The sequence below is a fragment of the Caretta caretta genome, chromosome 7, assembly GCF_965140235.1.
Source record: "Caretta caretta isolate rCarCar2 chromosome 7, rCarCar1.hap1, whole genome shotgun sequence".
Classification (NCBI taxonomy): Eukaryota; Metazoa; Chordata; order Testudines; family Cheloniidae; genus Caretta; species Caretta caretta.
Window position 1 is genome coordinate 31,170,604 of NC_134212.1, and position 16,763 is coordinate 31,187,366.

At 50.1% G+C, this 16,763-nt stretch overlaps 1 protein-coding gene across 3 annotated transcripts; it reads right to left on the minus strand.

Annotated features, from left to right (window-relative positions):
• Positions 1-1,630: 1,630 nt before the first annotated feature.
• On the minus strand, positions 1,631-16,584 carry STIP1 (stress induced phosphoprotein 1). Of its 3 annotated transcripts, XM_048859413.2 has the most exons (15): positions 15,209-15,233; positions 14,825-14,892; positions 12,826-13,035; positions 11,583-11,724; positions 10,953-11,094; positions 10,085-10,253; positions 8,611-8,737; positions 7,625-7,727; positions 7,120-7,240; positions 6,081-6,177; positions 5,551-5,675; positions 4,701-4,737; positions 4,278-4,381; positions 2,604-2,776; positions 1,631-2,071 (listed from the first exon to the last, which is right to left on the minus strand). In XM_048859413.2, the coding sequence occupies exons 1-15, from the start codon at positions 15,216-15,218 to the stop codon at positions 1,999-2,001; spliced, it is 1,701 nt and encodes a 566-aa protein (XP_048715370.1). In that variant the 5' UTR covers positions 15,219-15,233; the 3' UTR covers positions 1,631-1,998. The 3 variants fall into 3 exon arrangements, with proteins under 3 accessions (XP_048715370.1, XP_048715373.1, XP_048715371.1); XM_048859416.2 differs by lacking the exons at positions 14,825-14,892; positions 15,209-15,233 and adding an exon at positions 16,430-16,584; XM_048859414.2 differs by lacking the exon at positions 14,825-14,892 and having other exon boundaries at positions 15,209-15,377.
• Between the last annotated feature and the right edge of the window lie 179 nt (positions 16,585-16,763).

Genomic DNA, 16,763 nt, shown 5'->3' on the forward strand with positions numbered 1-16,763 from the left:
TCACTGGGCTGATTTGGTTTTGCAGTTCTTATGTTCCCACACCACTGTTGGCCACTGGAAGTTGGGAAACTGTTGAGAAGCATCCAGCTCTATGTTGCAACTGTGTTTGGAGTGCTAGGGCACTTATCACTTCTCCTACCACAGAACGCAGGTGTCTTGCTTCCCTAATTTTCCCTAGGTCACATGTTTTGGCAGAGAATGGTGCAGTCCCAACTCTTCTCTAAGCCATTGGACCCCACTCCTAAGAATGGAACCCCAGGAGTCCTGACTCCCAGTTCTGCTCTAACTGACCCCTCTCCTCCTAAAGTGAAGTGCAATCCTCAAAGCTTGGCTTGTCAGCATAAGACTGCCAGCCAGTGCAGTCCATCAGCACAACTCTGGGAGAGGGAGGGGAAAAAAAAAAAAAAAAGCCTCGATCCCAGTTAACACCCAGGCCCCTGCTGAACACAGAGCTGAGTGGGTGTATCTGAGCAGGAGAGGGGAATGGGACTGGCTGCATGGAAAGAGGGGGCATGTCAGACCACACTTGAAGTTGGGGGAAGCTGATGGGACAAGCTAGAGAGGGGAAAGTTTGAGCTGGGTTGGGGGATCAAAGAGGTATTTAATTCGCACCTGCCTGTCCTAAACCCTCCTGTAAGGAGAGAGGTGCAGATTTGGCCAGGCCAAATGCAGAGGAATAGCGCACAGCATTTTAGAGACCATTTTGGTGCATCACACTGGGATCTGAACAGCTAAGCCTGCGTCACATTGCTAGTTCCTGTTCTGCGGCAGAGCCCCCTTCCTGCCTCTGTGGGTGCTGTATTTATAGCAGCGGAAGTTCCGTTCAGGCACAGCCTCTGGGGAAGGGGGATGGGGACGCAGCTGCTAAGGTCCCCCAGGGAAGAGGGTAGGTACACCTTGCAGCTAGGATGGGCTGGCAGGAGAATCAGCCCACTCGCTGCACTGGGGCTACAGAGTTCTGCCTTTCTAAGGTAGGAAGGAAATACACCCAATGCCACAGCTCCTTCTGCTAGTGGGGAGTATGAGGCACAGCAATATCCCCCCCCAGCCCATGTCACCCCCTGCAATGTCATAAAGTGCATGACAGGGGAGGGGATCCTGTAGGGCAACAGGCTGGGGCAGGGTAGCCCCTAGGGGCAGCTTAATACTCCCCTTGCAGAGTGAGCCCTGTTACCAGGGTGTTTGTCATCTCTCGGGTGTAGGATCTTCATAGCAACCAGTCCCCTCAAGACAGGGATTCCAGGAAAGAACCCAGAAATCCTGCACTCACAACGGTAGAGACCAGAGTCTGTACTATCTGTTCATGAGCTTAAAGGCTACAGGCCAGGTGCTGGACTGGTGCCAGCATAACCCTGTTAGCTTGTGACAGCAGCAGAGGATCCAGATCCCGCCTGTCTGGCTACATACAGAGGCATGTCAGAGAGAGACTTCCTGTTTCACTTACTGGCGTGAGACAGATACAGCCACTGACAAGTGAAGCCAGGTGCCTTCTAGCGCCCCCTGTGGGATGGCTAGCTGCAAAGCACTCTGGCTGCTAAGAAAGGACATGGACATGGCTGGGATCTTGAAACAGACTTTCCCTTGGTTGTCTTGTGGGGAGGAGGGACAGACACAGACCCAGAAGCACCGCTGACTGCTTTGCTCTTTTATTGGGAGTGCAGCATGGCAATGCAGTCTCACAGCCAGAAGAACCAGACAATGAACAGTTAGGAGCCGCCACCTCCCAGGCCTCTGCCAACAAAGAGAAAGAACCACAGAGGGGAGGGGCAGCTCAACAATGGAACAAGCTGCTTGGAAGATACAGGAACTGGAGAGAAAGTGGCCAGCTGGCCTCACACTGGCATGGGTGGTGTGGGCAGCAGGTCCTGTAGAGAGCATGATACTGTACAAGTCTTTATCTCCTATTGAAATAGGCTTTCCTTTTGCTTGTACTGCCAGTGTCCAATGTCCCAGCTGCTCTATGAACAGGCAAAGGGGTAGAACAGGGTGGCGAAGTCATCACCGAATTGCAATCAAACCAACATCCATCAGCTTCTGGATTTTCTGGGCTATTACTGGGTTCTTTAAGTGTCTGCAGAGAGGAAAAAGTAGTATCACTCCAAAGCACTTGAGTTTGACACTTCCATCACCTACAAGATGCAGCTGCCTCCAGGTTGGGACCCAGTGTCTTTTTATGAAGCATTCCTTGCCTGTGACACAGCCACCTCTGGGGTGGGATGCAAGGGTCGGGCGTGGTTGGTGTCAGACAACTCTGCTTAAGAGGGTAAAGGAATATCTTGCACATGCTTGAAACTGATGGACTGTAAGAAGTCCAAACTTCCCAGAATAGGGGAATTCAGCCAAGGCACTGAGGTGAACACCTTAACTCTTGAGAAAATGCTATGGGCTCTCATGTGGACATGGTCCCCTTCTATAGGGACCAGCATGGGATAATGGTTTTGGACCCAACAGCACCACTTAAAGGCTGAGCTAAGCAGTGCTATAGGTTCCTTATGAAACACACCCCTATGTGGCTCAGCAGGAAGCACAATGCAGCTCCTCAGGAGCTAGATCTACCCAGACCCAAGCTCCAGTCACCCCCACGTTCAGGCAGCCTCACTCACTCGCTCAGCGCCTGTGGGTCCTTCTGCATCTGCTCTAGGATCAGCCGCATTGCTGGGTCACTCATGATCTGCTGCACCTCAGGATCAGCCATGGCACGCCGCTTGACCTCCTCCGGGTTGTCGTTGCGATTGTACTGGGCCATGAGGCAGCGCTGATAGCCGTCGGCAGCTTCCTGAAGCAAGAATGGCAGGGGCAGCATGAGGAGCTCTGTCAGAGCTAGCCACTGTACCCTGGCTGGTGAGGGGTAATGGTAATGCCATGCAAGGTTGGTTTGGTGACAGGACACAGGCTCTAGGCCTTCTCAGTCATTAGTCCTTGCAACCTGGGCCTCAAGGGAGCACAGCCAGAAAGGATCCCTGCCAGGGAACCTTAGCAAGGCATTTCAACACAGCTTACCCTGGGGGAAGGGCTGTCTAGCTAGTACATTAAGTCAGTTCAGTTCAGCACAAACAAGCCTGCTCCCACACCCACAGACAAACAGTCTTAGGTACAGGACCACTGTGATCACCTAGCCTGATCTTCTGCATAATACTTTCACCCAGACATGGAGCCCAATGATTTGCGGTTGAAAACAGTAGCAGCCTTGTTAGTCTGTATCCGCAAAAAGAAAAGGAGTACTTGTGGCACCTTAGAGACTAACCAATTTATTTATTTTGGTGCCACAAGTACTCCTTTTCTTTTTGCGGATACAGACTAACAAGGCTGCTACTCTGAAACTTACAAAAAGTAACTTTCCCTCTGCCTATAGGCACACCTTCTTGTCAGCTGTTTGAAATGGGCCACCTTGATTGCATTGGCCTGGTTAGCACTACAAAAGTAATCTTTCCTCCCTTGGTATTCTTCCCTTCTTGTCAACTGTTGAGAATAGGCCACTTCCACCTTAACTGAATTGGCTCGTTAGCACTGACCCCCCACTTGGTAAGGCGACTCCCATCTTTTCATGGGCTATAATATATATATTCTGCTTAATGTATTTTTATTCCATGCATCTGATGAAGTGGGTTTTTGCCCATGAAGGCTTATGCCCAAATAAATGTGTTAGTCTCTAAGGTGCTGCAAGGACTCCCAATTGTTTTCACAATGTTCAGAATGGGGAGTTGTGGCAGGAAGCACAGAGGAGACTCAAAAACCAGGAGAAATAAAGAGGAAAGAAATAAAGTACTGAGCATAAACAGAAGTCTATTTCCCCACTGAGCAATGAGTCAAGGCAGCAATCAATGAGCTACAAAGGTAGCTGTTCTTATAAAGGTTAATATCCCCTGATCTCTGTACAAGTCCCATTAACTCCAACAAGGATCCTGCTGGGCATTTATATCCTAACCCACACACCATAATTAAGCCTAGAATTCAGCACTGTTTCCCAAAGGAGTTTGACATCTCTAAGCTAGCACAGCTCTTTTAGAGGGGCACGCCCAGTCCTGATTTAGATACCAGCAATGGAGAATCCACCACAACCCCAGGAGGCTGTTTTAGCAGTTAATTATGCTCCCTGTTCAAGAGTTACTTTACCTTATTTTTGTTCTGTCTTTGTTTGCTACATTAAAAAGCCCTCTGCCTGCAGGTGGAGAAGATTCCTGAGAGCACTTACAGGCCAGGATTAAGCCACCTCTTTGGCTCTCCAACACCAGACGGCTGCTGGCAGTATAGTACTGCTAGGCATTAGATGCTCTCACCTTGCAGTTGGAATCCAGGTCGAGAGCTTTCTGGTAGACGTCCATGGCTTTAGTGTAGTCCTTCATGGCTTCTAGCGCTGCAGCTTTTCGGGTGTAACCCTTGACTGCAAGCAAAACACAATCCCTTGGGGTTTACGCTTGCTGAACACTTCTTCCCTGCCTGTGCTTCCACCGCAGGTCGCTTTTGGTAGCAAGGTCAGCAGGGCATGTGACACACTGATTAGGAACCACAGGCCCTGGCCAACAGGATGAACTTAAGGTATGTTCAGCCTGAACTATTCCACAGGCCTTTACAGTATCAGCCCAGGCTCCCCCCTCACCTCAGTACGTGGTGGCTATTCCACACAGTGTCACATGAGAAGATAGGCCAGCCAAAGTGAATTGTGAAAATCACCCCCCCGCCAGTCAGACACAATCACTTACTAAATGTAGGTTCTAGCCGGATACATTCTTCACAGTCCTAAAGGAGGGAAGACACCATATTAAGTTCTCTTTCCAGTAAAGTTATCAGGCTTGTCATTTTATTAGCAAGATACCTGGCCTGCTTCATACCCATAGGCACCGACTCCGTGGGTCCTCAAGCACTGCCCCCCCAAAAAAACAAAGGGGGGGGAGCTCAGCATCCACAGAGCCAGATTAATCTTTTGTGGGCCCCAGTGCCTGGACGGTGGCCCTGCCCCATGCTCTGCCCCAAGGCCTGCCCAGCCTCTTCCCCCTGAGGCCCTGCTTGCCGTTTGCAGGGGGGGGGAGGGAGAGGGAGGAGAGGAGCACCCATCAGCGCCTGTGTTCATACCTATTTAGCTGCCCTAAGCAAGAAATGCTGTCATTTCACAAGCTGCCAGGCCAGCCAAGAAAAGGCCTATACTTGAGCGTGGAGCTTCTGAAGGATTAAATGCTTTGGAAAGCAATGTTCAGAGGGATGGTGGGGTTGGGACACAGGGCTGAAAGGTTTAAAGATGCTGGCTCATCACCAAACCTGGACTGGAGTACAATTAACACAAGCTGTTGGGCAACTGGAGACAATTCTAAGCATGTATTTTCAGCTCTTTGGGGCAGGGACTGTTCTGTGTTTGTACAGCACCTAGCAAAATGGAGTCCTGGTCTGGAACTGGGGCACTTACAGTAATACAAAGAAATCATCTCCTCTGAGGACAGCAAGATGACATCCAGGTTTGTTGCGAGGATGACAGAAGCCCTGGTTTGCTGCTGGCCCGGAGCCCTAGTAATGCATGTCTAGGATGGACTCAAGAGACACGCGGCCTCCGGTGCTTACCTTTAGCGCTAGCGGGAATTCCAGGAGTTTGGTGTAGCAGGCAGCTCTGTTGCTGTAGAGTTTGGCATCGTTAGGGTTGCGTTTGATGGCTTCTGAGTAGTGTTTCATCGCTTGGGGATAGTCCCCTAAGAGGGGAAGAGGGCAGTGGTAAATCATAGGGACCCCTGAACCCCTGCACTCACTCGTAAGCACTGCACTAACCCATTCACCAGAGCATGGCTTAACTCTTCCCTCCTTTGCCACACAGCCCAGGAACCTGCAGTTCCTCTTGGCTTCAGCTGTAACTCTGGAAATCAGGCTACCCACTTCTTCTGGATTGACTATGGAGTGAGGCTGGGCCGACAACATCCCAGAATGATGCTACAGAAACAGCTAATGCCAGATTCAGTCACACCCCCACAGCAAGGAAAATCCCAGGATACATGAGGCAGGCTCCTTTATGACTACTGAAGAGACTGGCCCATTAACCCAGCCCTGCCTATGTTGCAGTGCTCTTCACTGACTCCTAGTCAAGCTTTGAGAGCCCTTACCTTTCTGGAAACACTCGTTGCCTTTGTTTTTCTCCTCCAGAGCCAGATCGGGGTCAATGTACGCCAATCTCTCCTGCTCTTTCAAGATCTTCTCAGCCTGTGGAGGAAGCATGGTATGATGTAACAGACCCTGCCCCTCTAAGTAGTACCCCCCACTCCTTGGCAACATATTCTATTCACTACAGACTGCTCCCTGCTTTTTGCATCCAGGCTGCAGTAGGGTAAAATGGTCAAGACACAGGGAGCTGATGGGGCTTGAGAACATGATGCCCACACCTGGTAAATGCTGCGGGGAGCTCCAGCGGTCTCCCCATCCCTCACACAAAGCCACCCAGCCCAGCAGGCTCCCCACGGAGTGCTAGACAGAGTGGCCATGCTGTAAGCCAGTGCCAGACAGAGGTCAGGCTGAGTTACTACACTGATCCACTTTCACCTGGACTGGCTGCTCTCACTCAGATACCCACAGATATCATGCAGCAGTAAGGAATGTGTTCCAGCCGATGGACAAGTTTTGTAGTGTGTCTTGTAGTGCTGCAGCAAAGCAGCCACCCCAATGCTTCAAAACCTCCCCCTTTGTTTGAAAAGATCATGCTTCTAGCCTTCATGGCTGTAGTGAAAACTTCATGCAACTGAGTTTAACAACTGCTGATGTCTGCCCAAGTCTTCAGACAGCTGGAAATAATACCTCAGAGAGGGGTAAATTCCCCCTCCTTGAATCTAGTTAATTCTATGGTTCCCACTCTTGCTGGCGGCAAGAAGCGTGTCTGCAAAAGGAGGACTCGAACAAAGGACTAACGTAAGGTGTCAGGGACTCACAGCCATGGCAATAGGGAAACTTGGCAAAAATCATGTTTCCAAAACTACGTGGAGCCCTAGAAGCCCCCAAGCTACAAATACGCTATGAGGCTTGAATTTTAGCGTCAGGACATTTAAGTGGCAGGATGATGTCTCTGCTCTGCCAGCAGGGGAAGGCTGTGCAAGTGGGTGCACACCCTGCAGCAGGCCCTACATGCACTAGGGAACACGACCCCACACTCACTTGCTGACACTTCTTTAGCACATCTGGAGTCCGGTGCTCAGCCAGAGACTTGTTATAGAACTGGATGGCTTCCTTGTACTTCTCTTCCTTGAAGTAAGAATTGCCAATCCTTGCGTAAGCTCTGAATGTGGAGAAAGCAGCCAGCATCAAAATAAGGGCAATAGGGGACAGAAGTATAGCACCTCCCTGCACAATCCTCCCTACTGAAGTTTTTCTCCCTGACCCAGAGGACCCCTGCAGAGGGGAGTTTGGGGTCTGTGGCACAGCGGTCAATTGCAACAGCGACTAAGACCCAGCAAACTCGTTTCAAGTCACTGGCTAATAGCCATAACTCAGACCTGGGCTGGATTTGAAATAGCAACCTGGAGCTGAGAAGTTTCTTCATGCATAACTAGAAGGCACTTGGATACACTGCTGATGAGGGTGCTATAGGATCCCAAGGAGAAGGGCAGGTGGCGAAGATGCTTGCTACCGTAAGCCCCAGCCCCATAGAGGATTCACTCACTTGGCGATCTGCCGGTAGTCCTCCCTGTTCTCACGCCCCACCTCAATGGCCTGCTCACACAGCTCTCGGCATTTATTGTAGTCGCCTTTCTCAAAGTACACCGCTGCAAGGGGAAAAACGCATGTGACACCACTTTCTACCACCTGCATTGTTCTTCTAGCAGAGCCCCAATGCCACTCAAATTAAGGTTGCGCACTCTGTTTAAAGGCTGACACTTCTACGTGCTCCAAAATCCACATTCTGCTAATATTGCTTTGAAATTTAGTGTGCCTCATGGGTAGGGTCCTGAGAAAAATTGCAGTTTTTTAAATTAACACCAGTGTCATGGGGAAAGTAGCAATTTTCACAGAATGTGGCCAGGGAAAGGTCACTTCTGTACTCCTTGGTATAAAACTGGCTACCTAGTTCCCCCTGAACTACTGTGACTTTTTCAACAGGTGGAGGAAATGGGCACCTGCACGCACCCATTTCCTTCTTGGTGCGACTCTTAACATTGAGCAGCATCATATCAGAGGAGCAGTTTGGAGGTGGGGAGGACTTGGCAGCCAATTTTATGTGAGGCACACCACCACTTGGAATATGCATTATGAGCTTGTGTGAGCTGAGCAGGGTTGGGCTAGATCAGCATGTGGATGGGAGACCACCAAGGAACCCCACAGGGAAGCATACCATCTACTCCATCAGCCTCAGCATGGGGCGAAGGGGCAGATATGGTAAGAGACAGACTCCTTGTACCTATAGGACATACTACAGCCCTTTCGGTAACTCTGGGGACTCAAGCATGTTCCAGGTCAGATAATTCCATTCTTCCTCACTGCTGTTTCAATGGTTATAACATTCTCCTTAATCTTTCTGTCCTCTTGACAGACAGCTGTCCCATTTCACCCCAGAGGTTGCTGCGTCTCAGTGTGAGGGGGGGAGAATCTCTTTTAGAGTTAGAATTTGGAAGCAGCACCCTCAAGATCAGACTGGAACTTGCCACTTACCTGCTTGGTTACTGATGTAAGTCATGTTGGTGGGATCCAGCTCTTTAGCTTTGTCATAGTGCATTAGTGCCCCATCAAAGTCTTTCTTCTTGTAGGCCTCGTTTCCCAGCTCCTTCTCCTTCAGAGCCTGAAAATGGGGGGACAGGAAGGCAAAAAAGCATCTCCAGCTGCCATTGTATCAAACTCTTCAGCTCTCTTAGGACTTACAATCCAGGTCTGGAGTCCAAGCCATGAGCTGAGTCCTGGCCTATGCTACAATATCCTTCTAATGACCAGTGCCAAACATTCACAGGCTTTCCTAGCATCACCCCTTCCCACCACCACTGGAACCAACGCTTGTGGGGGCACAAGTGTTTACTTCTAGAGCATGGTGCTTACAAACATATGCAATATTGGTATTTCCTGCTGCCAGGAAACAGACAGCACAAGATTGGAGGGGAAGGTTTCCCACAGTGATGTGTTAGCACTCTTGTCCTCAACTGGAAGCCTTGCTCTACTTACCTATGTTTCCAGTCCAGCGATAACACATGGAGCTGTGTGATAAGACAATTTGCAGGTTGCATGGAGGGCATCTACAGGTGGACTACAGACAAGAGGCTAGTCTGGCACACTAACACTGTGCTACATTCAGGGGAGAAGCGAGCCAGCCTTCTGCATACTAGCAAAGGTTAATGCACTTGCCAGTTGGCATGGCACATTTCTAAAACAACAAGGCAACTTATTTCCTCCAACACTGAAAGTCAGCTCAGTGGGCCTTCATAGCCTTAGGCGCTGAGCTCTAATGGAAGCCAAGAGGAACTAACGGTATCTTTGAAAACAGTCAGGCCTCAGTGCAACATCCTTTGCCCAGTGAGAAGATGAAGGCTGGGGAGGCCTTGCCTGCTACCAGTTCTTACTTGTGAATAGATTAAGTGCCTGATTTTCTAACAGGACCTCCCCCACCAAACCCCGAGGTCTGAACCAGCCACGGGCAGTAGTTCTTAAAACAGCACCTATTGAGGTCAGGCCCCTAACCTTGGTTGTTTTATTGCCATAGGAAATCCAGGTGCAGACAGAACCCAAGATGAATTCCTTGCCCTGGCCTCTGACCCTAGTGCAGGTAAAAGCCTAACCATGAAACTTACACCCTCCTCCCAAGCAGGCAGTTGCCCCTTAACAGAGGCAACAGGAGCACCATAGTGATAGCCTGTTAACCTAGTGAACACAAAGGAAACAAGGTTATGCAGCCTCAGAAGAGAAGGGTCTGTGCTAAGGCTCCTGTCATAGGGCCAATGGTCAATCTGAGCTGATCAGCTGACCTACTGCCCTGCACAGCCAGCCAAGTATGCTCTGTTCCTGAGACCAGTGCATCTTTATTAGAAGGCCTTGCAGCCCTACTCAAGGTCATTCCCTTGCACCAAACCCCTCCACCCAGCTTCTTGAGCATGACAGGAAGCTTTCAGCATAACAGGACCAGGTATTCAGCTGGTAGTACCTGCTTCTTGTTCTCTGGGAGATCCTCTTCCATGGGCTCTGGCTTGGGTTCCTTTTTGGGTGGAGGGGGAGGAGGTGGAGACATGGCTTCATCCTCATCGTCCCCACTACCGAGGTCAACTCCCAAGAGCACACTCAGTGTGGTCATCACTCGTGGATCCTGCAGCTTCCTGAGAGAGGCAAGGGGGAGGAGTGAGTAGCTGGGAGTCATTCAAACAGGCCCTACAGACCTGGCTTCTACATCTTGGCCAATTGGGATGATGGAAGATAGTCTGAACCTCCAACTCCAGGCACTGGATTCTCCCTGCTGTAGCCTAAGGGAAAACTCAGGAAAGCCAGATACCTGGGAACCAGCTTGGGAGCTAAATACTAGCTTTCGATTCCCTCTTTGCAGCACCTTTATATTTTGCACAGCTTGGTCTTCACCTGCGTCACTGCTCCTATTTCACTTGCCCCTTTGCTCTTCCCCCACGCTGCTGCCCCCAATGTCTACTTCAAACCCCTTAACACCCTGCTACTATCCTGCTCTCCTCTACAACATTCCAACTCAGAGCCCCGCAGGCCAGAACCCAGCCTGTGCATCTGAGGGGCAGCATGAATGGTTACAGTGATCCATATACACTCTGCCTTTTGGCTCAAGGACACGGCCTAAAGGGTTATGCATGACTGGGCATCTTGGATCATGCATACCCTGGGATGGCATGGTGTAGAATGGGGAACATGGTGTAGAATGGGTAGGCAGAATAGCTGCAGTTTGGAGAGCAAGGGAGACCCAATGCATGAGACTCAGGACAAACTACTCTCAAGAGGATGAAACCTTACTCTTCCCAAGATTACACCACAGCAGAACTGGGGTAGATCCAACTTACGTCCCCAGATCAGAAGGCTTGTTCCGGAGCTGTTCAATCAGGTCTTTGTAGCTGGGATCATTCAGCAAGGCTCTTGTGCGGGGGTCGCTCTCTAGCTTCTGGTAGAGGTTTGGCATATTAAAGGGGTTCATGAGCTTCCTCTCTGTGTGGGGCAGAGCATAGAAGCAAAGACTGGTCATTTTAGCAACCAAGGAATCCCAAGAGGATCCTTATACAGGGCATGACATTTCGGCAGCTATAAGAAAGCTGCGGCCTGCATGGCTAACACAACAACCAACCTCTGCCGAGTGATACTTGCCCCTTGACCAGATGCAGGGGCGGGGAGCCTTGTGAATAGACTTGTCAGTCCCAGCTCAGGGTTGAAAACTGGGCAAGCCCAGTTGCCTGGCAGAAAGAAGGTAGCCCTAGTCCTAATTCCATGGCACCTTTTCTCTCCCATGCTCCTCCTGTCCACCCAAGAGCAGAGCATAGCCCCTGAGAAGGCACTTACTGTAGGTGCAGAGAGGAGTCTTATCTCTGCAACTTCTCAGTGCCAAGCATTTAAGCAGGGTGGCTTGGAAGAAAACAGTACTTATATATTAAGTGGAGATCTCTGGCTGCAATTCCTGCTCCCCCAGTTCGTTCCCTTACCTGCTAGCCTGGCTTCCATGTTCTGGAGCCCCTCTTTTAGTTGAGAGTTCCCCGGCTCATGTTTCAACCCTTCCTCATATGTCTTCTTGGCCTCTTCAAAACGATTCAAGAACTCCAGAGCAGCTGCCTTGCGGGAGTAGCCCTGAAAGCAGGAGAGAGGGATACAATGGGACAGGAAGTCATAAGGTCCCAATGGAGGATGGGATGAGTCCCCACACTCATGGAATTTCTGCATCACTACATCCCACCCCAGACTCTAGCATATTGGGGCACATCGGAATCTGAGCAGAGCAACCTGCCTCTGCAACATTTAGGCCCATGTCTCCTGTAAGGTAAGGAATAAAAATCCCCAATATCCTGTGCAGGAAAACAGACACCACTGAAGGACAGAGGTTTGACAAGCACATCTTTGTAAGCTGCCACTGTGTTATAGGTCACCTTCTGTGGCCCATGCCCAGAGCATATGAGTCTGTCACAGCCCCCAGCTACAGAGCCTAACCTTTTAGCTCAACTCATGGCTTATAGCTCTGAAGGTCTTGTGATTCAGTCCCCAGTGACAACGAACATGGTGGCCAATACATAGAACAGCCACCACAAATGTTACTTCCAGAGACTGGAAACAGCTTTGACTGAAGAGAAATTCCTCAGGGTTAAACTCAAGACATGTGGGTTCAAGTCCCTGCTCCACCAAACTGTAGGTGATGTTGGGAAAGTCAGTCTCTCTGCCTCATTTCCCCATCTGTAAAATGAGGTTAGCAGCACTGCCTTGCCTCACAGGGGGATTGTGGGGATAACTATGTTAAAGATTGCGAGGCCCACAAATACTACAGTAATGGAAGCCATATAAGTACATTAAATAAATAAAAAGCTGGGATTTTCCCCAGAGTCCTAAGGGATTTGTCACCTAACTCCAGCTCCTTTGAAGATCTCAGCCAAAAATCAAAGGAATTCCTCTTAACAGCATGTTTTCAGAGCACTGAGGTATCATTTATTCCCGGTTTAAACTACAAAGATAACATGGTTATGCTGTTACAAAATACAATTTTTCCTGCCACATGTGACTAGGGAGAGCCAGCCGGTAACCACATTTTAACTCCAATTGGCATCTATTGCAAAACATGACTCTCCAACGACCAAGATTTTAAGGCACGAAATCACCACTGTGATCAGTCTGACCTTCATAACACCAGCCCTAACATTCAGCAAGACAACACGGTTTAAGAATCTAGAGAGGGACCCTCACCTTGCCCCACTCTGGCTTGAGCTCAACCGTTTTACAGGCATCCTCCAGTGCTTTCTGATACTCCCCTTTCTTGGCGTAGGCTGCAGATCTGTTGCTGTAGAGCACATGGTTCTTGGAGTCTAGTTTTATTGCCTCCGAATAGTGCTTGATGGCTTCTGCAATGTTGCCTGCGCTCAGGGCTTTGTTACCTTTTTCCTTCAACTCATTCACCTGTCGGAGGGAGAGCAAGAGCGAGCAGGGGATTAGCATGATCAGATGTGGGTGGAAGTCTCGAAGCAACCTTCTTGCCCTTGAATTATCTTTCCCAACTCAAAGCATCACAGGCAGGTAAGAGACTTTTAAGACTGCCCCTTGTTATTGCCTCTTGGGTTTTTCACAATCAGCAGCTGCTTGGAGTCTTACTGCAGTCAGCACTTGGAAAAGGAAGAATAATCTTTCACCAGGAACCACTCTGACTCAATACCTGCTTGAAGGGAGACATACTGCTTCCTTTAACAGTCCCAGAAAGGTTAATACAAGAGCACGATCAGCGTCTTGACAGCACAGAGATTCAGTAAGAACTCGGAAACTGACATGGCTGTTCTGACATGGAAGTTGTGCAACACCAAAGGACTCCAGATTTCTCAGTAAGAGGTCTGTGAATACCCCAGATCAGAGATAACCAAGTCTATCCCTCTTGCAATTCTCACCCAACCAGCCACTTCTCCCCTTTGGAGACCCCTCATGGGTGGAACTCTCCCACATGACTGACTCAAGTAGTTTAATAAACAATGGCCAAAAAACACCATCAGTTTCTAGGAATATGCAGCTTGGGCCCATCAGTCCGTTCAGAGTCAAAGGAAATTTACCTATGATTTAAGCACCTAGCTCAAACACTCCAGAGACCCAGAAGTCATCAGGTGGTTAAAGTTGTGTAGGTGTGACTTCCCTGAAACCGTGAACTGATGGGGAGGCAGTACCTCTCGAAAACCCAGCAACTGCTAGCAAGATGTCTCGGCCAAAAGAAGGCAATCACTGATGACTCACTTCAACAGCACATCAGGTTGGAACTCTCTCTAATGAGCTCCTTAGGAAGGCTGCATATAATATTTGCATTTTTCTCACCCTGTTACTTCCACTCTCCAAGTACTTCATAGTTGAACTCTGCCGTACAAACAGAAGCCTGTCCCAGTTACATCCAAAGTCTCCCTTCTACAAGGAGGAGTGTTATGATGGCTCCCTATAAGCTCTGTTCCAATGCTATCTCCCTTTTCAGTGCTGATTGGGGCTGAGCATTAATGGATCTTTAAATTATATGCCATGAATGGCAAAATAATTACTGCCTCTAAAAGCTTTTGAATGCTCACCCCAAATTAGCTGACAGTGTAAGAGCCTTACTATTTGGGGCAGAAGCAGGAATAATCAAATTTAAAAAAATAATTTGACATTCTACTTCAATTTTCAGGTATCTGACAAAACTGGCACTCCAGTTTCTGGGCTTGAGAGCTCAGAGATGGTGCTACAAATTAAGAACCTTTTTCCATTTTAGAGCTGGATTTACATTCTGACACAGGTCATAAGCAAAGACTTTTGGTGGGCCTCATCCCAGTCCACAGTGGATGTCTGTATGCAAGATAAAAAGCCAACATATAATTGTGCAAAAACTGGCCTTTTTTTGCTCAAGTCAGGGACCAAGACAGGAAATGAAGAATGGCACGGAGATAAATCAGGAGTTATGTCTGCAGAGGGGGGAGACAGGAGGAATTTCTTGAGTGGAGTGGAGAGGGAGTTGCGATTGACAGGCATCAGCAAAGATGTGAGGAGGTGGAACTTAGGGCTGGGATAGCAGGGGGTTGCAGGTCAGGACTGAGGGGCATCAGCAGAGCTGTATGCAGAAGGAACCAGAAGGCCTCATCCACACAATACCTAGGCTCTAGCAAGCACAAGTGCCTCAGTTTCATTAGTTCTACAGCAACATGAATTTTAGACCAAGATGCGAAGTTAAACTCAACTGCCTTACTCCAAGATAAAGCAGCTCCCTCAGGTCGGTGATTTGCTGTGCTCCAAGAAGCAAAGTCAGCTGTGCAGCTAGAAGTTAGTGGAGAAAACAATTAAGAGCCCTTCACCCATGCAAAAGCAACAGGCTCTCTTCTGGGACAGGCAGGAGGGAGCTTCTAGTGACATGTATTATGCCAGCTGTAGACCTGCTCCAAACATTCCCTCCAATGAAGATACCCCAGGGGCTCTTTACTGCACCTTAATAAGCCTTGTTTAAGCAGCAGCTCAGCTGTGTACAACTCCCATCTCCAGCATGAGAATGCAACGCATTCTTCACCCCCTCCCCAAACAATTTAACGTTGCTTGGAGACCTTAACAACTACTCAACAAGAACAGTTACTCCTACCTGGGCACATCTTCTATGGTAGGGGTATGAGACAGTGGTGTGCATGCACATGCAGAGGTGAGGCTGAAAATGTGGGGGGACAGTACTTCCATCCCAGCTACCCAACAACACATCTCCAGACAGTCCCTTGAACAACCCCGATCATACACATTTAGTTCACAACCAACTCAGACTCCTAGTGCTGCCCCCTTTACTATCTCATACATATTTCCATGCCCCGCACTTTATAGTTCCCCTGATGCTCCTTGCTCAGCTGGCTGTCGCAAATCACTTTATCTCCTTCCACACCCCTGCTCCCCAGACACCCCACGACCACCAACTTCCAGGACTCCTGGCTACCTCTCTTCACAGCTGTTCCATTCCAGTGTCCCAGACTGCTCTTCAGTATCTACCGCACCCCCTCAGATCCCAGCCACCCTCTCCTGAGTGCTGTCACCCCAGCACCTACACTCACTTTATCTGCCCCCTCCCTTCCAGGCTCAATCTAGACTAGGATAAAAAAAAAAATCTTAAAGCCATGTCAGCAAACACATTTTGACACTCAAATGCAACCAAGGTAGAATGGTCTTTGACATGTGTTAGCTGGTAGTGCAAGGTCAGTGCAAGGGAGGATTTACCCTGCCCGCCTAGCACCTGCTAGAACACAGCTTACCCCTGTCTACATCAGGGTGTTAAAATGTATCCGGCAACAGGTTCTTAAGAGACACCTTTTAATCTAGTTTAGACAAACTCTCCTGCTCCAGGGCCCTTCACTGACTCCCTGGCTATGTCCCATCCCCCCCCCGCCTTACCTCTTCCCACCCCCAGACGCCATCCCCGGGCTGCTCCTTCCTACTCTGACACCTCCCGCCTCCACGGGTTGCCTGAGGGAGCCCCCCGGCTCCATCCCTTGTAGATTTCAACCCCTGCCCCAGGCTGCAGCCAGCCCGCCCGCCCGACATCGCCTGGCTTTCCCCCTACCCCCACCTCGTGGGCCGTCCCCCAGATCCACCCACAGGCCGCACCGCCCCCCTCCGCGGCCCCCCGCTCTCAGACTCCTCCCCACGGCGGCCCCCCCAGCTCCACCCCCCCCCAACAGGCGCCCTCTACAGTCCTCCCCATGGGCTGCCCAGCTCCCGCCTTCACACCCCTCCCTCAGCGCCCCCACCCCTCCAGGGGTCCCCCCAGCACCCCCCCGCTTCCTCGGCCCAACCGCCTCCCCCCTCAGGCCCCGCCCCTCACCTTCTCCATGGCTCCGGCTCAGGGTCAAGCTCTGTCTACGGGACACTGTCGGTTAAGTCTTCTCCTGCCCGGTCTACCCCCTCTCACGCCGCCTTCTGGAACCTGCTAGAAGCCTCCTGACCCGCCCGAGCCGCCCCATTGGTAGGTACACATCTGGGCCCCGCCCTCCCAACACCATGATAGATTAGAAGATGTGTCGCTCATGGGCCAGGCCATGCCTACTCTCCGCCTCCGCGGCGTCAATGAACGCGGGGATCATTGCGATAAGCACAGTGATAGGTGAAAACTAATGTCAATCGACACTAGCCCCATCTACCCCGCGTCTCATAGGTCT